The sequence below is a fragment of the Aulonocara sp. 'chitande type north' Nkhata Bay genome, linkage group LG10 (assembly GCF_057382095.1).
Source record: "Aulonocara sp. 'chitande type north' Nkhata Bay isolate Kocher_YH1m ecotype deep benthic linkage group LG10, A_spYH_male_GT1.1, whole genome shotgun sequence".
In the NCBI taxonomy this organism is placed as follows: domain Eukaryota; kingdom Metazoa; phylum Chordata; class Actinopteri; order Cichliformes; family Cichlidae; genus Aulonocara; species Aulonocara sp. 'chitande type north' Nkhata Bay.
In genome coordinates this window covers 30924903-30949339 of record NC_141353.1, presented here as the reverse complement: position 1 = coordinate 30949339, position 24437 = coordinate 30924903, and the positions used below count along the sequence as shown (strand labels likewise).

General features: G+C 42.1%; 1 protein-coding gene across 2 annotated transcripts in view; it reads left to right on the top strand.

Annotated features, from left to right (window-relative positions):
• The window catches only part of tmem132e (transmembrane protein 132E), a 443229-nt gene that overhangs the window by 302853 nt on the left and 115939 nt on the right, over positions 1 to 24437 (top strand). Inside the window, exons 1-2 of one of the 2 annotated variants that reach the window (XM_086309492.1) lie at positions 6290 to 6820; positions 7492 to 8449. In XM_086309492.1, coding sequence (XP_086165618.1) covers positions 6742 to 6820; positions 7492 to 8449 — 1037 coding nt within the window. In that variant the 5' untranslated portion in view covers positions 6290 to 6741. Of the gene's footprint in view, positions 1 to 6289; positions 6821 to 7491; positions 8450 to 24437 lie in introns of those variants that run through there. The other variant, XM_086309493.1, reaches the window with a different exon arrangement.

Sequence of the window (24437 nt, the reverse complement as noted above, 5' to 3'; positions counted from 1 at the left end):
ATGCTATTGGAATGACATTAACAATATTTCACACAACCTGATTTTTCAAAAAGAAACAAAGATAGCTGCAGCTCTTAAGATCAAGAACAATACTTACTTTAAGCTGTATCACAATAGTAACCAAAATCATTTACAATGTAATATTACATATAGGTCATGCAAATTTTATAAAGACATAAAATAGGTGAGCCAGGGGGGAAAAAGAAGCCTCTAGGTCATCCTCTGACAAAACTATTCACAGCTTAAAGGCTTCTAATTTTGGTAAAAAGAAAAACAAAATCAGCCTAAGATCGAAATTAGATTGCAATGTGTAGCAAAACTTTAACCACGCTTTTCCTAGCCACAGTTGCACTCTCTAGCTGAAGACTTTTGTCAAATGAAACTTTATAAGTCTTATCCTCTGCTGTGCTAAAGTTTAGAATGGCTAGCATTAGCCACATGTGGTAGTGCAAAGTATTTCCTTATCTGTATGAGCATCACATCATACACAAATCCACTACAGGTGACTAGCACAAATGCTTTGCTTTGGTAGAACTGTTATTTGTAAATGAAATGTTACTTACCTTGAAATGTCTTTTACAAAAGCTTGCACCATGCAACCCAACATGTGTGAATTTGCCCGGGCTAGTTAAGTCGGTAGGGGAGGGAATTTGAAATCAGAAGTTACAGTGGAAAAAGAATAAGTTATCTATTCAATTTCTTTAAGTAATTACAACTTGAATTTTATTTTAAACCCACTAACATTGGGATTTAATTTCAAATTACATATAAAATTAATTTAATGTAATTACCAACATTATTATTTCAACACAACCCAAAAAAATAAAGTTTGCAACTTAGAAGGTCTATCTTAATCAATAAATTAGAATTTTTATGTTGCAGCCATGGATTTAATCAAGTGGTGGTAAAAGGCCTGATGAATTACTTTTTAGAGTGTAGACTAAGAAGAGAACATTCCTCTGGGTTAGCCAATCAAGCGTGAGAGCAAGTCCACATGTAGTGTGATGTCAGCAGCCTGGCATTTAATCTGAATGCAGAACATAGAGGACCAGCATGAGGAGGTTGACTTTTAAAAAAGGGTATAAGGGCATCATATTGAAATTAAAAACCTGTTTGCCAAGAGCAGTAATTAAAGTACCTGTAAATGTACTTATATTATTACTCTTAATATTATTCACTGCATTCATCGTGACATCTGCAGTAGCGAAAGGTCTGAAGGTTTGAAATGGATAAAAGAGCGTTTTGAAAGCTACTTCCTGGCTGTTTGAAGATTGATTTCGAAGAGATGTAGATTTAAATCCATTTCCTGGCAGTCGATAGATTTTTGTTGGGATTGTTGTTTGTGTTTTCTGTGGAGTTGGCAGCATTGTAGCCTATTTATCTTTTCAAATCTCTGCCCATAACGCACAACGTCCTCACCCATAACTGTGATAAATGAGAAAAAGCTCAAATAAAACCGTTCGACCAAACGGCTCCTCTACGGTACATTTTCATTTTTTACTGTGCTACTGGTGGACATTTGATGTTTTAACCCCCGTGGAGCCAAATAGCATGCGCGCTGCAGCGTGGGCCATAACTGACCTTCATAACCATGCTTCTGTTTCATTTCAGTGTCGGCGGCACATGATGTGATTACTGACACGGCCATTCGCATCTTAGAGTAGTTTTAATCTGATGGAAATATGGTAGGCATGTGTGCACGCCTCGGGGAACATGTAACACAGTGAAATATATGACAAACAGCCCGTGGAATGACTGATTTACTCGGCTTTACTCTAAATCACCAGAGTGATCTGACTTCATGCAAACGCTCAGACAGAGCAAACCTTCCCCAGCGAGATTGAAGCATGAATGTGATTTCCGTATGCATATAGATGAAATCTGGTGAAATATGAAGCCACACACACTTCGAGTGTGTTCGATATAATCTGGCTGCAATCCTTTGGTAAAGGTTATCTGAATCTGACTGAGATGGAAATAGACATTCCTCAGAGAGGGGCAAAAATAGGACTAACACCACGAGTGTTTCAAGTGCTAATACAGCCTTCAATCCCCCGGCTAGCACATCTTTTCATCTGCACTTTAGGTTGCATTCATTGCTCAATGAATGGTAACGCGAACCATTTTACATTACGGGACGTTTGCGTGGAAATTTTAGCAGAAATTGAGTTTTTAAGAGCAACTGCAAACTGAAATGTGATGCAGACTGTGGAGCATTGCTCAAGTCTTACAGCTGAGTGAGTTGAAAGGTATTATTTCACCAATCCAAATAACAGCAGTACAGTAAGGCTCACAGCTGAGTAAAAGAAGGGAGGGAACGAGGGTTAAAATGAAGATCGATAGGGAAACCCTTCGAGCTGGAACATTAGTAATGCTGTAAGGATGCTCCATCTCTCTCTAATCCTTCTCAACAATTTCTCCCGACCTTTTACTTGAAGAGACATTTATGCACTTCTCTCTCTCAAGATCAAATGTCTGCCCTCCTCATAACGTCGTCTCTGTGTATTTCCCCTTGACTTGGCTGACTGCTTTTATGTTTGACAGCTTTTGTATGGGCAGCGGGAAACACAGTTAAGTGTTTTATTTATCTACAGAATGGGGCTTTTTTTTCTCGCTTTAGTCAGCTCTTCAGGAAATGAAACACTGGCACGAAACACACTTTCATATTCTGCATACCTACAGTATGCAGCACACCTGGCTGAAGTGGAGGAGGCAGTTGTGTTTGAGTGGATTAGGCTGAAAAGGTTTTGTTTGTGCAATAACAACATACGCTGAGGAATATACAGTATGCACTGCTTTTTTTTGTATTCAAGATATTTTGCCTCACAGATTTTTTCACCACCACGAGCTATGCCTAAGGCTCTGTTCAACCCAGTGAATTTAGCTTTAGTAGCTAAAAGGCTAAAGCTCTTTCGTCTTGTGAGATTAGTGACAAAATTGCTTTCCTGCGTTAGCTTCTGGGGGAAAATACAAAACATTTGGGGATTTTTCAAAGTTAATCTTAAACACCAAAAAGTTTACCGTATTTTTGATCAACCCATCCAGCAGGATGAATCAGCAGTATTGTCACTAGAATCATTGCCTATTTTTCCCCTCAATCATGTGTCGGCGCAAATTGTTAGTGATATGACAAAGTAAAACAGTCCGTCTCGCCCTGCCCTGAAATGGCCTGCTGTTTTTTATTAATTGACATAAGACAAAATATTCTGACAGATAAAAACAAAAAAAAATTACCCTTTACTACAAACCCACTCATTCCCCAGATACTCACACACACATTGAACAGATGTTTCACTTAATGGGAGAACAACAGGAAGAGAATTCAATTCAATTTGGCCTGGGGTCTGATAGGACATCAAGTGATAGAGGAAAGCGATAGGGTTTCACATCGGAAGCCCATCTGTGTCCGTGCTTCCCTTCAAAAACCCACCTGCCCTGTGATGTTGTTAGGCTGAAATGAGACAAGCACACCCTGATGCATCATAGGCTGTAATCACCTTCTTAACTGAAACCATAAGGTTTCAGAGTTGAGAGCAAGGGCCAAGGATTTGTTTTGCTTAATGGCATTTGGTCCTTGTGTTGCAATTGTGCAGTTTCATTGCATTTAAAGGAGATTATAAGGCTTCTGGGGAGTATTCAGGTGACCTTCAGGTCTAATATGATCAACATGTCAGGGAGGGTTCACGGTGCTTGCCAGAGGCTACAAACCATTGTGCCTTTGGAAAACCATACCATACAACAGTTAAAAAATGTTACAATTTTAAGAGAAAAATAATTTTTAATTTAATGTCAGCAGCACATCTCAAAGAAGGTAAGATGGAAAAACTGGAAAAGAAAGCGGTGCTAAAAAGAAACAGCTGCAGGAACATTTTGCTTATAATTATATTAATTACATGCAAAAACTGGCCAGTAACATGATTGGGTTTAAAAACAAAAGCATCTAACAAAGGCAGAGTTTGTCAATGTGCAGATCTTCACCAATCTGCAAACTACAAATTTGAAAGAGTTACAGAGTATTGTTCCTCAAAGTTTTCAATATCTCATCATGTACAGTACGCAATATCATCAGAAGATTGAGGGAATCTGTAGAAATCTCTGTGCGCAAGGGACAAGCCCAAAAATCAATATAAGGTGCCCGTGATCTTCAGGCCCTGCAGGCAGCACTGCATTAAAAACAGGCATGATGCATGTCTGTGATGGAAACCAGTGCATGGGCTCAGGAACACTTCCAGAAATCACAGATCACTGTGCCATCCACAAATGCAGGTTAAAGCTCTGCATGCAAAAACATAAGACCTGTGACCATGATCCACTCAGTCAAAACTCGCGTTTCTTTTTGGAAAACATGGGTGCTGCATCCCCCAGACCAAAGAGGAGAGGGACCGTTCGGCTATGCATCTCTGATGGTATGTGGGTGCATTACTCTATAAAACGCAGTTTTAAAGCAGGTTTGAAATGCTTTTCCCAGCAGATGAAGTGAAAATGGGACTTTCCCTGAACAGAGATGGTGGTCCAAAGAAAGTTGTTATTAAAATTTTGAAAGAAAATTGGTTGGGGAAATCCCCCAAATTTGATAAAACCATCAATTTTTGCTCATTTTAAAATGTTAGAGGTAATATCAGAAACACCTCTGAACTAAAGACTTGCATCTAACAGCCAAAGCACAAGATTCAATATCCCTACTCTTTCTGACTTGAACCAACAGGTCGATCTGTGAGGATGCAAACCCTGTTGTTATTGGCTTACTCACACTCACAATGTAAGCAAGCTGTTGGAGTCACAGTTTTACCGTAAATGGGGATTTAAATGGGGAGAGGCCCTGCAGCCTCTCCCCATTTAAACGAACAGATGCTGGAGAGAGAAGCAGTCAGCAGCACCAAGTCGGAAGCGACCGACTTTAAAAGCTAAACATTAAAATGAAAAGCAAGCTGGAAACCAGTTTGTTTTGGGGTGTTTAGCCAGCAGCGGGTGCTTGTGGAGCACATGGAGACATATTTCTTTAAGTGCCTTGCTCAAGGCCACTTCAGCAGTAGTTTAAGATCCAGTGGAGAACGTTATGTATTAAAAGTCCCAGCAGGTCTGGGGATTCACGGATTCTCGGAGCTCTAGGCTCATGCTGCCTCAAGACATAGTGGGATAGATGGAGCAAACTGGTGGGTAATGCTGTTCCAATATCTACTTACTTTTTAAATACAGCAATAAAATCATATAGAGCTTTAAACGGTGGAGAGGTAAAAACATACACTTTGATATTAAGGTTGGCAGGCAGACTAGGTGTGGATCCCCATACGTGAGGCGCATTTTATATTCCTTTCCTGAGGCCAGGATCAGTAGTAGAAGCTGACAATTTTAGTTTATAAGGTGACCTGGAAATATACAAAAATGTTGGCAGATCTCTGTGTTTGGACCCAGGACAACGGACAGATGGGACTCTAGCAGAGAAGCCCTTAAGAAAGTCTGCGGATTGCATTTGTCTCTTTAAATGTTGATCAAGAGAAGAGCGGCTCAAAAAGTGAGACACGCATTCCTGTGAGGTAGAGACTAGATTTAGTCCCTAAGTAGCTTCTCTCATCATTATACTTCCTCCAGCCCTCTCTATGCTCATTTGTAAGTACGGGATGTTTCTCCGGCTGTGGCTTCATCTTTTGTTGCCCCACTGTTTGCCATTCAGTTTATGGAGCCCACACACACACACACACACATCCGTGGATCCTTCTCTCTTTTATTATGGGAATTCCAGGCACATGTGAGTGAAGCAGCGAGCCAGCCCAGATACCCCTCCCCCTCTTGCCGGTACCCCTTCATTTTCATGGATTTCTCATGGGGCTAAAGCAGACGAAAAGAGGGGGAGGAAGAGGGGGAGGAGAAGGAGGAGGAGAAGGGAAGCAGAGCTAGGCTAATTCATCAATAACCTTTACCCAATCCCTCCCTTTCCCGTTCTCCTTCTTACTCTCTCACTCTCTCTCTGCCTAGAGGCATTCAAGCAATACATCCATCCCCCGCCACACACACACACGCACGCACGCACGCACGCACGCACGCACACACACAGTCCTTATAGACACACTTGCATGCACTCACATAAGAGTCTGCCTGAACAAGTCCAGAGAGAGAGCATGAATCGAGCTGAAGAGTTTTTTCTTTCACCTCTGTGTGTGTGTGTGGTGTAAGTCGAGTCCTCTGAGGGGCTGTGTGTCTTAGCTATGACCCGGAGCTAAAATGGTGATTATAGACTAGAGACTAGGTGTGGCGAGATGGGGCGGCGTCAGAGGCTTTGTTCCGTACAGCCCACCAACCGGGAGGAGGCTCTGCCTATCTATCAGAGTGTGTCCCGGAGCCATGCACAGTCTGAGATTGAAAGAGCTAAGAGCTGCTGTGTGGGGCTGAACCACTCTTAAACCAAGACCTAAGCCACAGGGAATTAGACAAGCACAAGTTCAAGAAGCTCGGTGGAACCTTTGTAGCCAGAACATGACCAAGTGAAGAACTGCAGGAGCAGATTGCTGTTTTTATTTTTATTTTATTTTTTTATTCTTGAATTCAGGCTTCTTTTGCAACACACATGAAAAAGACTTTCTAAGGAGCTACCAAAAAAGAAGAGAAACTTCTGTGGACTACTTCCAAGCAACACAATTGTTTGAAGAGACTTTTCTGTTGGGGAGTTCCCAAAATATCCTCTTGATTCTGCCTTTTTTCCCCACATTTAAAGGATGAAATCTCAATGATATAACCATTTGGAATATGGGACTTTTAATCTCTGATTTGGACCATGGTAACAGGCAGCTATGTTTCTGTGCTCAGCTCTGGGTGATTTTGATAAGTATGTCCCATTTACTCTCTTTGTTATTTGTGATTTCGACCTAGATTAATTTTGCGGTGGCGTCTTGGGTGTTTTGTCAGGTATTCGCTCATTTCCAGGGACTTGAAGAGTTTTGAGTTTGGCTTGTTCACAGGTGTCGCTTCAGATTAATTGAATCCAAACACTGGTGCAACATGTTTTGCCCGAGACAAAGATCACACGGGGTGCAGCTTCTTAATGTCGACATGTTTCAGTGTATAACCTTTGCTCCGGATGCTTGACAGCAACCAGTTATCATCTGATTAGTGTGTTTTGACCTTCTCCCCTTTTGCCCCCTCAGCTGACTCAGTAGACCACATTTGTGTCTCTTCCTAATTATACCATATATTCATTGACACACACACACACACACACACACACACACACACACACACACACACACACACACACACACACTCACCATATCTTCCCTTTTTCTGGTGTTTTCTTTCACTTATAGTTCATGAGTTTTACCTGTTTCACTTTGTTTGAAAGTAACTTTTAAATATTCTCCTTTTTGCTTGCTTGTGAAAGCACTTTGTACACTGTGATTTCGAAGGTGTTTTATAAATAATGTGCATTATTATTATTATTATAAAAATGGAAGCTGCATTTAAAAGTTAAATCTTTCCTTTCTCCTTTCTTTCTTGCAGCTCTTGCAGGTAAAATCTCTCCAACCAGCTCTGATGCCCTGAGTTCGTCAGCAATGACAGCCAGTCCTTCACCACCCAGTGTGTACCTTCCTGCCAACTTCAAAATGTCCAATGCACAACTGGCCTTCTTTTTGAGGGAGGCTCAGATCACAGGACAAACATTTGGCGGCAGCACCAAGAGCAGCAGTAGTCCCAGCAGTGGAAACCCATTGCAGCGCTCTGAGAGTTTTGTGGTTTTCCAGACAAAAGACCTCCCCGCCATCAACATAAGCTTCGGGCCTTTTGCCCAGGACCAGGCCCTGTCCAAGGAGTTGCTTCAGCCAGCTAGTCCTCTGGATATTCCCGGCCAACTGACAGTCAACTGGAAGGTTCGGGCCTTCATTGTCCAGCCGCGGGTCTTCTCCAACAACCCCACAGTCCAGGTGTTTTTCTATATCGCCGGTCGTGACTGGGACGACTTCAAGGCTCAGGACAAGCTACCCTGCGTCCGTTTGCATGCCTTCCGGGATGTCCGTGAAATTAAAACCTCCTGCCGCATGAAAGGTAACCTGGCGCAGTGCTTGGCCCAACTGGAGCTTCCTCCGTCGTGGTTTAACACCAATGTAGCCCCTCTGGGCCGAAGGAAAGGCTCGAGTGACGGGCTTTTGGATGGGTTAAGTGAGACCCTCCAGGCTGAGCTATACTACACACTACACGAGCCTAACCTGGAAGGGGAGTGCAGTAAGGGTTCAGGTCACGGTGGTGGTTCTTCCAGGGGAGAACCTCTGTCACAGCACCCCCTGCTGCGCATCGGAAGCATCAGCCTGTACCAGGCCAGTGAAGAGCAGCTGCTGGTGGACAAGCAGCTAGACAAGAACATGTTCCTCAGGCTGCCGGAGAAGCCCCTGAAGCCTGGAGAGATTCTCAAAATCTTCCTGTACCTGATGCCCAACTCTACTATTGAGCAGTTCACCCTCAAGTAAGTGTCCTTTAAAATCTGTTCAGGTGCTCCGATGCTTTCAGACTCCTTGTTTCCATGCCGAATGTCACATTTATTGTGATGTTGACACATCTATATTCACAGCAGAGGCTCAATCAGCCTCCATGCAGTCATGCATATAAGATTTATTGATGAATAGTTTATTTTCTTGCTTCCCGGTATATCTCAGCCAACAATTTCCTCCCTGTCATAAATTGACGTATTATATGTCTCTTTATAATAACACTCGCACCGAATCATATGCAATTTGTCCAAGGTTTAGGTTTAGGGCAGCATGACTGTCTGTAAACAAAGCTACAGTGTGAATGCTGAGCACCAGTGGATAGGCTTAAAGGAAACGTAGGATTTACATGTCCAATAGAACACAATTACCACAGCGATGGATTCATTCATTACAGTCTTAATAACCAGCTTAATTCAAAGCAGCATTATTAGACGAATCTCGGAATCAATTGCATTCAATGACAGCATAAGATCACCGTGTACGCAGAAGTGCAACCAAAGTCATCTCATTCCAATCCTCACAATATTCTGTTTCAGGCTTCAAGCACAAGTTACATGACCATTTATGTTCATTTCAAGTCTAAAGAGACAAACGAGGATGTAAACACACATTTCATCCTTCTCATTCATTTCTTCTTCACTTAGCCAAATGATGTGCCAGCACTAATTAAAGTCAGGTAAGATAAAGGGAAGAAGAGAGGGTTAAGCAGCACTGTAAGATTCACCTTCAGAAATGGTGGCCTCCAGCCAAAGAGTTCTTCTTTTTTTCTTTTTTTATGAATAATTTGCAGTGAACTGCTGCTCCGAGCAGTTTGTGTTTAAAGGCCAGGTAATAGTTGTAGCTGTGGAACACATACAGATTTGGCTTCTGCTATGGCATTTAATGCTCACATACTGTACTCATTCTACACGTCCGGCTCACTGCTGGGAATAAAACACTGACTAATATATAAATGGATGTTTAACCACGTTTTTGTGTCAGCGTGTATGTTAATGCAAATAATATCGTTTTATTATTGCAAATGGATTCTTAATGCCTTCATTTTATTAACATGTAAGTGGTTGGAGGCAACATAAGGAAAAATATTTGGGCGTGTAGATTTGTAACTTTTTGCTTCATTACAAGTGACCCCGTTCACATCTTCTGAGTGTCCTACATTGCCATTCAGACAATTACTGTTACAAAAATACACCACTCATATAACTCCGTGGTTAGTGATGAGCATGTGTGATGGGACTAAATAGTTCATGACACAAGTGTCCCTCACTGCCTTCCTGTATTTGAGCTTTTCCACTCTCAACTCTCTTAAAGTTTCTAAATTTCACCATTTGCCTGCAGGAAAAGTGGAGAGAGAGTGTGAGGCTTAGCAGGACTCTGGTCTCTGTAGCTCTTAGTTCTGCTCAGTTATCAGCAGAGTACCCAGGATTAGAGGATATATTATTATATGCATTTGACAAAGTTGGATTTTTTTTTGCACTTGTATGTACGAAGAACACCAGAAATGAACACAGGAACGTTAACGAAACGCTAAAGATTAGTGAAACCTATATTAAACACGTTATGGTAGCTATCTGCTTTTAATGAGCTATGATTAATTAAGCCTCAGTAACGCAATTACTTGTATAATTATGATTGTTCCCACAGTAAAATGTCTTTTTTGACTCAGTGTCAGTTGATGACATTTCTATAGTGAAAAGCAGTACTGTTATACTGGCAACAGTAATCCTTTAAAATCCTTTAAAAGGACAGGAACAGAAATTCCACCTGTATAAAATGTCTGATTAGGGTATGTTTATGATATCTGTATTTTTACCTAAATAAATTCAGTTAATGATCTACTTAATATCATTTTAGTGACCTTTATTTGGGGAAACATGCAAAAAGCAATTATAAAATCATTTCACTACAGGGATAAAAGTTAGAATAGCTGTAGTTGTGGAGCACACATGTATAAATGGCGGTAGCAGTAGCAAAAATACCACGGCCCACACACATTGTCCAATTTCTTTCTACCAGCTGATGTGATTTTTGAAACCTGCAGGGAGACATCTGATGAACCCAGTGATGCTGGCATATTTTTATAAAATGAACAGAATAGTTTAATTCTCAAATTGTGATTTAAGGCTTTGGAGCTGATGTTGGTTTCTATATCTGAACATATGCTAACAGCTCTTCTTGTAGCCAGACAAAAATGAGCTATTTACTCGAGTCCCACCTCCCCCCCAGGAATTCCAAGCATTTCTCTTCACACCATAAGAGCAACACTTACTTTCTTTAAGTTCCCCTCTCTTTAAAATGTATGATGCTAACTTCTACTGGATTACGAAACAGTTTCATTAACAGTTTCAGAGAACTGACTAACTGTGGGACACTTTCACTCAAGATGTGGTGTAACAAAGTTACAGTAAGACTTTGTAATATGAGCCGAAGCTTTGTCATATCCCCTTGTCTCTTAAAACATTTAGCTGAGCTTGTTAGCATCCATATACATCTGCAAGTCTTCGGCAGCCTGACTCTCTGAGCCTTGCAGGGATGGAAATGAGGAGTGATAAAACAGAAGAGTTAAGAAGGCGATGAGGCCTAGAGAAGAAAGCCCAGCGTGAGCCTCGTGAGCGACTTGCCTCAATAGGGTGTAAATTCAAGAGTTGTGGAAGTGAACTGTCGAGTCTTCCCAGCGCATCGAGGAAAATTATTAAAGATGCAATAAGGAGTGTCTTTAAAGATGAATCAGGAGGCCTCCTCTCCTGACTCTCCCTTAGCCACTCCATCGCTCCTTCCAATTATTCTCCTCTTCACTTGTCCAGCTTTGAAAGTCTTTGACTTGTTATTGCAAACGATGGCATGCCGGGCAGAGAGACGGCGGAGAGACGGGCCACTTGTGGAATCTTCCCTTGTTTTCCCACGGCCGCAGCGGTGCTGTCAGAAACGTGCAATGTGTGTGTCGGCGTGAGTGTTTGTCATGCAGCAGGATAGGGAGTAGTGGTGTGTCAAATTTAGTTACCATGGCAATGCAATAATAGTATGTGTAGCCGTAATGTTGTCTAGCATGCCCCGGTGTGGGCTGACACGGCTTTTCTAGATTTGTTTGCTTTTCATTTCAAGTGTCGTTTAAAAATCGTATCTTCTCTTTTCGCCCGTAAATTGATAGTGGCATCATTTCGGTTATACACGACAGCGTTTCACAGATAGTGACTTTTCCATCGCATTGTTTTGGAAAGGATCTTCATCATATACAGTACTAAAGTAATGTTTTTAGCAGCATCACTAGTAAAATATTACAAAGCCCAAATGCCTTTAAAAATACACGAGAAAAACAACCAACAGGAAACCGTACAAACCCGACTCATTGAACTGTAAATGTGCTGTGATGTTACGTTGTGTTTAGAGTTTGAACAGTGACAAGGTTTAGCTAGAAATGGAGCCGTGGTTGAGAGTCCTGTAGCGAGATGCCAGTACTTTACTGTAATTTAACAGTGACGTTTCCTACTGTGGATTTTTTTTGGTGGTAAACAGTTTCGAGCACAACAGTGGTTCACTTGAGTTTTTCCACTTGTCCAATGGTGGAATCGACTGCATATAATGTGAAAGGTGTCATTTGTAGTAACTGGCCCACAAAGAAGCTGCAGCTTACAGACATAACCCCTGTCCGTTCATTGTTTTGCATTTCTGGCTGACAAAACGGCTCTTTTTACACTTTGCACACACCACAGAGAGTAGCTCTTAGCATAAAAGCTTTGTCTCCACCACACAGTAGACAGATAAAGTTGGTGAATAGCCTTGAATACAGTGGACCATTTCGTAGTTAAAGAGCCAGTCTTTTTCTCGGCAGTGAACACGTTCAATTAAACCACAAAAGTTCCGTTAAAAATGACACAATGAGTAATTTCAATGAGCCAACTGCAGATTCCTCTGACAGATCATTGAAAACACTGGGAAAAGCTTGTGTGTTATCATGGGCTTTTGTCCCCGTATCCGTTAGGTTTGCCATCTGTGAACATTGGTAGGTATTATAATTTATTTCAACTATAGCTAATGAAATGATAATTATTTCCATTTTGCTTTGCCAAGAGCTGCAGCTGGTGGACTGCTGGTGAGATTCGCGTATGTTGCGTAACCTGAATTAAAATTCTATACGACAGCGGCGAGGTCACTGCATGCATATAAATGCAGTCAATGTGGAGATGCCAATTTTTATTTTGGTGACTCACTGACATTTCTTGCCCAATAAACAAATACGCATTGCAGTGCACACATCCTCATCTATGTGCACAGTACAAGGCTCTTGGAAACCTTGCTGTACTCCGGAGCCCTGGGTATAACATGCAGTATTCAAATGCCCTGGCTCCAAATAAAGGCTCGAGGAGAGAAAGCACAGTGGAATCCAGGGAGAGTGACCCACATTCAGAAGCAGTGGCTTCATCCCCAGCAGCTAGATGGCTACTTGCTCCTTGTAAGGAACACAGAAAACTTCCTGACCTCAGCCTCTGCTTCCTGCCAGCTCTGCGGTCGTGCTCCGCTTCTTGTCCCACGTGTCGTTGTCGCTGTCAGTGTCAGCTCGTCTTTTCCCGACGCTTTGATAGGAAATGTCAGGACCTCTCGCCATGGATCGTGCACACGTTCAGATCATATGACTGCAGACGTGATGCTTCTGCCATGGGCCGTCTTGTCAGGACACATCGGGTGACACGGAGAACCGCTGTTTATCAGCACTCATCTCTGATAAAAGAGGCGGAAGCCAGGAGAATCTTCCTCGCCTCAAAGTGCTTCCACTTTTACAATGACAAGGCAAAACACAGCCTTTCTTATTGGGCCACGCAGAGTACAGGCTGCACCGCCACTGCTAACGCTGCTCGATTCCTTCCTTCTTCTTCAAGTGTGAGCACGTTATTTGAGGTCAAGCAGTGAGAAGGGGAAAGTATTTACCATCATCAACTTTAAGTCCCTTGACACAAATCTCAAAAGGGGAATGCAGTGCATGTGCCAAGATTTTAATGAAATGAGCTGTTTTAACTTGAGTTAGTTTTTAATGCTTAAAGAAAGTTGCATGAGTCAGCTCTCTGTGCCGGGGAAAGTGGAGATATTTTTGCAGGTTTATTCCAGTGCTTGGCTATTACTAGAGTAATTCAACCCCTTTCTAACCTTGAATAGGCAAGCTGAGCAACTTTGATTTGGAAATTCTTGTTTATTCGCTTGAAAGATTCCTACTTTAAATCTGCTGAGGACATTTCTGATATGCTCAGCATGTTGCCGAGTGTTTGGCTGGTTTTGAGACAAATAAACACTGACCATTAAATTAGACTAACTTAATGCAAAACCGCAGAGTTCATCTGGGTCAAATGTAACCTTAAAAACTCATTAGGCTTCCTCGCGTTGTACCAATAGCTACATATTCATCACTTTTCCACCCTATCAGTTCAGTCTGTTAACATTATTCATTTTTATTAACATCTTTTCAGATTAGTTGAGAAACGTATCACATTCTCATTTGGGCACGCTGATTTATTCACCAGTTTATTATAAAACCAGTGTCTTATACATCTTAATCATTAATTTCTTCAATCCTGCTGGGCCCAAGGGTGGAGAAGATTGTTCTGTGCCACAGAAAACAAAAGCAAATATCCAAGCCCAATAATACTGACATGTGGAGTATGGGATTGTGTGCAAAACATGGTACAATACCTACTTTTTTCTTCATTAATCTCACAGTGAAACCTCAATAAGTAGTTTCAGTAATATACAATGTATCTACTGTGTTTCTATACTTTAATTAACAGATAAGAGAATTAAGAAACAGTAGCTCATAAACAACAGCTCTCTAGTCATCCTTTAGTTGTTTCACATTAATAAGTAATTAATGAATTTACTCTTATTTTGGGGAGCGTATCTGTAACCGGAAGGTCGCCGGTTCGATCCCTGGGCTCTCTGTCCTGGTCGTTGTGTCCTTGGGCAAGACACTTCACCTACCGCCTACTGGTGTTGGCCAGAGAGGCCGATGGCGCGATATGGCAGCCTCGCTTCTGTCAGTCTGCCCCAGGGCAGCTGTGGCTACAACCGTAGCTGCCTCCACCAGTGTGTGAATGTGAGAGTGACTGAATAGTGGCATTGTAAAGCGCTTTGGGTGTCTTGAAAAGCGCTATATCAATCCAATCCATTATTATTATTATTTTAGTTGTTGCAATACTAGAAATTCAAACGTGATGCTGATACCAATGAAAGTACTTGCACAGTACCATGGATGGGAGTAAAACATGGCTGGGTCAGAAATATTAAGCCAATGTTGACGTGCCATTAAAATGTGGAGGCTACCAGAAACACTCTGACTCCTGTAGAGGTCTATGGGAAAACTTTCCTGATATGTTTATGGACTCAGTCACTCCAAATTAAGCCTCCTTTGTGAGACATACTGTGTTTCAAAAAGGAGAACTATCTGTGGCACTTGTGACTTGTCAATTATAAGTCGTTAGCCAGCGAACGAGTAATGTTAGTCACACCCACCCATCCTTGGGTTTTTGATACCAAGGTAATGACTCCAAAACAGGATTTCAGGAAACAACGGATGAGACCTTTGTAGCTACATCCGTCCTTTACACCACGTACACAGTGCTCCATCACTATAACGCGGTTTACCTTTCATGGCCTCGCTGTTTTCGCTGATTTGTTTTGTGCGCAATTTTCCATGTTTTTTTTTTTTTTTTTTGTACAGCACATTGTGTTCTGCGTCTTGATTGGCTGTAGACCACTGTCAATCAATCTCGTGCCGTGTCTCCTGTACAGTACAGAATGCATTCAGCTTGTCAAATTTACATAAATCTTCGATCGCTAACAGTGTGACTCTGAAGTGCTGTAATGTATGCTTTTAAGTTTTCTCCCCCAACAAACACAACATGTCGACGAAACGTTTTGGGGTTTACAGCCTTAAAACATCTATAATAGTTGTAAAAAATAAAGTTGGCTACTTCGTGGATTTCACCTATCGCGGGTTATTTTTGGAACGTAACTCCCGCAATAAACGAGGGACCGCTGTAGTGTTGACTGGAATAGATGAGGACACACTGTTGGGATCAGTACTGTTGCAAATTTTTTCTCCATCTGGATACCCTCATGTGGGGATCTCCTGCTGCTGTCTGTTGCTTCAGGTGTGAAATAAATCCAAAGAAAGACAACAAACTTAGCTTCTGTTTGTAATATTCCTGAATTACGCTGTGATTAGCAGTTAGCTCCTTAATCTGTCAGACATTGTCTTCTTCACAAGTTTAATCTGTGGTAGATGGGAAAACTCAGTCTGCATGCCACTAGAAACTAGAAGCAAAAGGCTAATGTTCACACTTTGTCTTGCTTTTGAAAAAAAAACATCCTACTTGGCATATACTTGTGTACTACTGTGAGCTGTTGTCTTATTTGGCATGGGAAGAGTTTGGTTAAGGGCAAGGTTAATGGTAACCGTAGGTGTCGAATCTTAGCTGAGTGCAAAGGGCATGCTTTAAGTTGAAGTCTTCTTTCCTTTAATCGACAAAACCCACACAGACTGTTTTGTAACTAAAAGAAAAGTAAGCACAAGGTCAAATATTATCGATGACAAGCTTGTAAAACTAGAACTTTACCTTTCCAAGTAAACCTCAACCATATGCAAACTAATGTAGTAGCAATATTATTTTGCGTGCCCAGCAGTCGTAGAGTAGGTCATCTATCAATCAGTCCCCAGTCCCTCCTGTCCATGTGCCAGAGAATCTCTGGGCCAGATACTGAACCCCGAGTTACCCCTGATGTGTATTTGAATGATAGATAAACGTACTTAGGTGTAGATCAAAGCATTGAATGAATGTGTGATTGGGTGAATGACACTTGTAGCAGAAAGCACTTTGAGTGCTTAAATTTAGAAATAAGGTGCTCTATATATTTCCATATTCATTGATTTCATTTTTAAAAAGGTATTAAAAGCACTAATTGTGATTTCTGAAATGGTGCAGAAACTATAAAATGCTTTAGCTGATCTATGTTTATGTGGTATGAAAATCACATTTCATTGTAACACACTTTTACCTTTAATGTCAAGGCGAGTGAAGGGGTTTTCTGTGCATCGTAGCGTATCGACATCTCCTTATATGGTAGTCAGTCTTATGTGATCAAAAATCTGTTGGTGTAAAATATGAATAAATAGAGACAGGCCGAAGGATTTTCTGTGCTTTTCTCCAGTGCATATTTAAATATTGCCAGATCCTCCTGCAGAGTGTTGGTTTATAGAGGGAACCTGGGAGACAAATTGACAAAAGCTCAGTGCTCCTCATTTCCTCCGTCTGCAAGGTAATCAAGCAAGCATTGGCTCAGGTATGAAAAAGGGTGTTTTTCACTTTACTGCACAGGCTTAAGTTAACTGTTTTATCTTTGTAAATTCATTTCCCCAAGCTTTTAAATGAAAGTGCTTTTAAATCTTTGGACTGTCAAATGTGTGTGTGTGTGTAGTGCTTCCAAACACATTTCATTGTTCTCATCTGGACAGGTTTATGCTTAGCGTTAGCGTCCCAGAAAATGTGTGTGGTTGTGCTGGAGTTGTGAAATATCTCTGAAAAACAGAGCTGCCTTTTATTTGCTTTTGTCGCATCACAGCATATTGTACTTTTGTAGTTTTATTCAAATATGGACAGCATGGAAGTGCTATTGATAATTGACCCACCGTAACGCGGCTGCTGACACTAACTATCTTCAAGAGATAGAGGGAACGGGATGCTTGGGATGAGGTGACTTGGATGCAGATGAGCCGCTATGGTGACCCCTAAAGGGAACACCCAAAAAAAGAAGAAGAAGGAAGAGATATCAGAGCATGTAATCCAGGAAATCCCAAGAACATTTATAAAACCAGAAAATGATGACTTTAATCTGCAGTCATTACATTATGAGACAGTGGGATCAATGCTAGTGTCAAGTTTAGGAGAAAGCACATCTGGCGGAACTCTCCCAGGACAGATGAGCTTAAAGACTAACTTTACAAACGGTTGATACTGAAAATCTACACATACCCATACGCAGCAGAGTTTCTCCATGAAGAGTGGACTAAATTCCCCCGCGCATCTGGGAAGGACCGATTCATCCATCAAGAGTGTTTAGCTGCTGCTAAATGTGCTGTAATCAGTTACCCAGCGTGAGGACGAGTCGCTTTTTATACAGCTGAAATGAGTCTGGCATGACTTTATTAAAGAAATAAACAACCGTTATTTTTTTCTCTGACAAATTTTGGGTGACATTCATTGATGGAATTGAAATAATGTAGAAAATTTGTACGTGAGTAATAGAGTGTTTGCAGATTGACGGGCAGGTAGCGAAGCATCTGCTGCAAGAGGTTATCGTGTTTCAAGTTTTTTGTCCCCACTTTTTCCTCCATTGGGTCATTTCCCGGCTCTTGTCTTACGCACGTAGCCTCATGCGGTTATCTTCAAACCTTTAAGGTGGTTTGGGGGACAAGACTATGATAAGCCATATTTTCACAGCAGGCGGCCCCTCCCGCTTTCATGTTGTCACACACAGAAATTGTTGAGGTTTTTTTTTTTTTTTTTTTTTTTTTTGGCCTGTCCCGTTTGGCTCTTTTGCCATCAGAATTGTTGTCTAAAGGCAAAGAAAGATGCCCAACGGATTTACTTTACCAAACTGACCATCCCAGCCTTGCCGTAATGGTCCATTTGATTCACCTTTTATTGTTTATTTTATTTTCACTTACTGAATACGGGACAGACTTGACTGGGGGAAAGAAGGGGAGAAAGAAAGAGGGAAAGAGAAACAGCTGAGAAGAGGGACGGGGGAGAAGGGCAAAAAACAAAAACCAACAGAATGAGCAGAAAAAAAAAAAGAAATAAAAAATGCATATATCGATCACCTGGATCACCTGCTGAGAAAGAAAAAAGAAAACAAGCAGAAGAGAACAAGAGTAATAGAATAAACAGCATCACAATGATATATGGGAATATGACAGTAAATACTAAATATTAAACATTATTGTGCAGCACATAAGATCAACAGAACACAGTGTGCTTTGAGGTAGGAGCCAAAAAGGGTGTAGTTTGTGGGTGTGATCACCCATGTGTACACCTGTGAGCATGGATGCGCTTGTTTTTTGTTTTTTTAAAAGGTTCCTTCATGTAATGATCTGCTAGAGGGTGTGGGGGGGCCACAGCCCCGTCCTCCAGGGCGTGAAGCAGGTGTGGAGGAGATCAAAACTCCAGACATCCAGAGGCCCCCAGAACACAAGAGACCAAGGAAGACCCACAGAGGGGCAGCCGCGCCACTGTCCCAGAAAGAGCTGAGGAGAGTCCCAGATGAGGGCTCACTCAGCAGCCGCGGAGCAGAAGCCAGGGGGAGTTGCAGTGACGCGCCCGTGAGCTCCGCCGGCAGCCAGCTGCGCCTGAGTGACCGAGCCCCAGGCCGAGAGGCCGGGGGCACCCCACCTCCGAAGTGGCCCGAGCGAGCCCCAGGCTCCAGGCCCCGATAAGCGGCCGCCAAGGAGTGAGCCGGTGTGTACCTGGACGCCCATCCCCGGACACAAAGAACCACCAACGCACCGATGTCTGAGGGGGTCCGCCACTGGCAGGGGAAGTGGTGGTAGGGGGAGATAGGCCTCCAAACCTTGGAGGGCCTGAGATGTCCCCAGAGAGGTGGCGCCTGACACCCAACCTGACATATAGACACAGACATACAGGCACACACATATACAAACATCCATTCCCACCCTCATGCTCTCATATGCACTTACTCCACACTCAACCAACGTGGAGACAGACATAAAGAGACGCTGTACACACGATCACACTCCCCAAGCGTACCCTACAAACCGGGTCTAGGTACCCTTGCCCCTGGAGGGGGGAACTGCACCCAGACCCAGGTGGTGTTTCCCTTTTCCCTGCGGTGGGGGGAGGCAGACCGCCCCGACTCCGCAGCAGCAGGAAGGCTCCACACTCCAGACCGCAGTCGGACGGCCAACTCCTCCTAGTCCTAGCCCCCCTGCTCCAGCAGGTCGCAGAGAACGGGGGTGAGAGAAGACTCCGAACCTCCCTCCCTGGTAATAAAACCTCAACAACAGAAATTGTTGAGGTTTTATTACCATCTCTCCTTCTCTCCCTCACCTCCATCTTCCCTTTTTTTTTTATTATTATTTTTATGACCCCAGCCAAGAGATTTGCAGAGCCAATCTGTAGTAATAGACACGGCTCTGCCCAGCGTGAAGGCTTGTGCTGCCCAGTAGGCTACAGTTTCAAAGGAGGCAGTGGTGTGGAGAAGTTGCATCTTCCCCCCACCGCAACTAACTTCTGATTTTAATGATGCACTCTCTGCCTTGAGTGAGTGTTCTTCGCAGTTGTTATTTGGAAAGCTGAACATCAAATCCTGTATACAGAGATCAAGAGATGGACTGTTTACTTGCTGTCCTGTAAGCCGGGCTCTTTAGGTCTTGTGCGGTTGGATTAAATTAACATGAAGCAGGTGTTTGTTACTTGACAATGACGGCAAACATGCTGCTGTTGCTTTGCATTGATCTGGAAAGAACAAAAGTCCCCCTGCAATTTTTTTTTTTGTTGCTTTTTATGTCGTCGCAATGCCACAACGGCACTCAGACATAACATCGTATTCCCTGACAACAGTAACGGCTGGAAGTGAGTGAGTCAACAGAGATGAGAGGAAGAGGTAAAAACAGGCTTTATTCACGATTGCCCGTTAAAGCCGCGCTGTTCCGTCCCGATATAAATGCACCTTGGCAGGATTCCTCCACTTTTTACGCAGCATAATGGAAGCAATGGTAAATTAATAATGGCTGAAATAATGTATTGTGAGCTCATGGGAAACTAACCATCCTCAGTGGAAGAAATTTGGATAAAGACATGATTGGGTTAATTCATAAAACATGGCCAGCATCCAGGACTGCTAATCTAATAATTGTAAATGCATGAATTGGGTTTTCCACTTCCTCCTGGTGGCACAGTCTGCATGATACGCCTCATCACTTATTTTTTACTCTTCCCGTATTACCATTTGAGATAGGGCAGTGTTCATTCTAGCATCTGCGATAATGTACTCCAGCGGCAGGAAGCTTTTAACTCCATGTGTGGCACTCCCCGCCTGCCAATATTGTGTTCTGGCATGCAATCACAAGAGAAGCCATATTGCTTAAAATTATACTTTTCCCTCTTACTGAGGGACAACATATTATTTTCACTGTCATGTTGGAGAACTTGAAAAGTTAAATTACTTCTTTTTCTTTCTTTTTTTTGCCTGATGGCATCTGCCGGTTATTTGGCGCAGAAAACTCAAAGTCCAGTTGGCGTATGACACTCGGGTCCACACTGAGAATTTTAAATGAAAGTCTGTAATAATTATCTAGAGTTAGACACTGGGCAAGAGAATTTTTGCCGGACAAAGACATTTCTAGACTCCAGTGATCACTTCTACAGTATTTCCCAGGTGGTCTAACCTGCAGCAGCGAGACAGGAGGAACTATGTTTTCATGAGCGCCAACACGGGAAATTTTCACCTCACTGCTGGCCTGAGGGAGCTGCGGGCTGCAGGGCTATATTAATCCTACCATATGGTTGTTGGCTGACAACATGGCTCGTGGTCATAAATTTTCTTATGTTTAAATCCACTCGTTCTCATCCCAGGGCGTTAAATGTGGTCTTTCTGTCACACATGCACAGGGATTTCTTTGTGTCTTGGTTGCAACGTTATTAGAAAATCCAATGAGATCGCTGAATTGATATTGCTTTAAAAATTGGGAGGTTATCTCACACTTAACCCCATTATCGCAACTCATACCTACACATCAAAGCTAAGCTGAGCTTTTCTAAGCAAGAGACAAAAACTGTGGAAAATTTAGAAAAGCTAGACGCAGTGTAAAAAACATGGAGTATTAACTATGCTAGGTAAAAGATAAGTATATATATGTATAACTATATTCTGTTAATCTTCCAATTCAGAGTGATGGGTGGGCTCGAGCTTATCCCAGCTGTAATACAGCAGGCGGCACTGTACACCTGAGACGGGTCACAGGGCTTGCACGGAGAGATAATCAACATCAAAGTCCAGTAAACTCTTATGACCAATTTAGAATCGCCATTTAACCTAACATGCAAGTCTAGTGACTGTGGGAGGAAGCTGGAGTTAGACCCAAATGGTACATGAAAAGGTCCTAGCTGGCTAGTGGATTTGAACCCACGACCTTGTTCTTGTCAGGCTAAGGGCTAACCACCACTGGATCATGTCCAACATGTGTTTATATGAGAAACTGTTATGTAACTATAGTGTAACTCGGGATTAACAAAGAAAATAGGTCATTGGTAGCACGTGGAGCAGTGGTTACCACTGTTGCCTCACAGTAAGAAGGTCTTTTTCTTGTTGACTCTGGCTTCCTCTCACAGTCCAAACACATGCAATTAGTGGGGTTAGGTTAGCTGCTGATTCTAAATCGCTAATAGGTGTGAATATGAGTGTGAATGCTTGTCTGTCTCTTTGTGTTAGGCCCACAACAGACTGATGACCTGTCCCTGCTTCTCGCCCCATGGCAGCTGGGATTGGCTCCTGCATTGAATATGCAAAAAAAGATGATTGACGGAGTTTTTTGCAACATTAATACAATACAGAACTTTAAATCCGTTTCCTATGTATTTGCACGTTTTAAATATTTATACGGAAGTCTCTAGTAATGATTTGTGATACAGATGTATGTAGTCCGACGTCAGGGTAAAGAAGCTATTCTGCTTAATGTGTCTCTTTCCAGTGGGAATATCTTGTATAAACATAATGCATGCCGCAGTCAAGGGGGCTAAAGAGAGTTCAAAGAAAGGTTCACAGTGTGTTCCCGGCCTCTGGCTGATTCAAATGCGTCTCTTTTACAATGTTGAGGTGACATCTTAACAACTGCAAATTGCATGTGTCTGTGGTCAGTGCTATTTGTAGGAGCGGTTGCTTGAGCGTCTCAGGCACCACGCAGCAAGACTGATTGTTCCCCTCCCACCTGCATCCTCCCCCGCCCAATTCCTCATACCACCGTCTGTGAAACCCTTTTTTCCTCTTTCATCTCATTTCTTTGTTCTTCTTGGGGGAGGAGTGGGCTCCTGAGTGGAGGTTCCCGTTGCTGGAAGGTTGTTATGTTAGGCTGATTTAAATTAGAATAATTTTGAGCACACTCCTCAAAATTGATGCCTCCCAGCAAACTAGGGCAGATTTGTTATGGTCATTTGCTATGCCCTCCCCTGCTCTTTAATGGCTGTTTAGCACTCAAGCCTCACAGCTCTGAACTGAGTGATGAACTCCCAGATTTAATTTTTTCCCCCTTTCTTCTACATTTTAAGAAGAGTGGGCATCACGTTAATTTTGCAGATTTGGTGGCATTGTACAACCCAGCTAAAATTGGCACGCACAGAACTTTTCTTTTGAAACTTGTCTGTTTGAAGTGGATTGGTAGCATATCCAAGAAACATAATTCTCTGCAGTGGTGAGGTTTTAAGGATTGTGGTTGCCTTTGTTTATTCCTCTGTGGGAAGTGTTTTGTCTAAGAAAGCAATTCTTCTTCTTGAGGCACTAGAAAGCATCCCGCAGCAGAGGGACCAAGAGAAATGGAGAGCAGTGTTGTTATTTCAGACTCAAGCTTGAAGGCACTTCTCTCAATTTTTTTTTCTTCTTCCTGACATAAAATTCACTATTCTGCTTTCACAGTACCACCATAAACTTCATTATCAGGAGGTATTCGAGTGCAGAGTGCAGAAGACAAGGAAAGTGGTAAATTGCTGAAAAGGATTTTGTAAATCAACCCTGTGTTTCAAACTTGTCTTATAGCTGGTTGGCTTATCTTTTTTTCTCCAGCTCAAAGTCAACAGCACTTTAGGCTTCACCTTGATAAAGGCTTTAGTGTTTTATCTTAAGGAGGTGCAAGTTTATTGATTCATCAGCGTGTGAGCAATTCAGTTGTAAATTGTTTTATATGAGCAATAAATCAAAACAGAATATATTTCTTTAATTCAGCTTTTTCACTTCAAACAATTATATATTGTTTTTTGTCCTTTACTTGCTATGAATGAAGGAAAATTTCTGCGGGAAGTTTAAATTGCTTAGTATTTATTAGTGTCTACAGCTAATTAGTGCATCAAGATAGCCCCCCATTAGCCACCTACCCACTCATGAAACAACGGCAAAGACCAGAATAATCACTAAGTACTGCAGCCCACACAGTGGAAGCTATTTGAAATGAATTTGACACCTATCCAAGGTTTGCAACATGAAAATGTTCTTGCAAATTTATAGCAGTGTAGAAATGTATCTAATCTTTTAAAACAAATGTTCACATTCTTAATTTCTAGTAAACACCTGCAGCGTGCATGTGCTTTGCAAATAGGATGCAGTGTCTGTTGTTTGGAGGACCCTCAAAAACTGCCTCTGATTGGTTAGCTGGTAATGGTGTAAGTATGTATGTGAGGGCAGCCCAAGCTTCCTTTCCCCCCCTGTTATTGTAATAATTTAATCAGCCAGAGAAAATAACATTTTCCCCTCCCTCGTCCATTATTTTCCAACATCAAAATTCAAATATTTCTGTTTACCGAAGGGGTTCAGCTCTGTGAAGTTTATCCCAGGGTGTTAGTGTCTTCATTTTCTATGCAGGTCTAAACACAGTTCTGCTTGACTTTTCCATTCAGCAGATGTTGTAGTCTCAAAAGTCCACCTGGTTTCACCTCCTTTTGATATGATTCTTAACCGGGTGAAGCGACACAAACACCAGGATCTTTAGCAAAATATTAGCTACATAAACCATGGCGATCTATCCAGGTATTTGCTCTATTAATGTATGTAAAAGCTTACATACAGTATTTTTAGATGTTTAGCTGCCATCAAATTAAAAGTAGCTAATTAGCTCCTGTGTGGGATTCTGTCTGTAAAGACAATAGCTCAAAAATATTTGAATAAATTCTGATAAAACTGTAGACGTGTAGCTGGGGT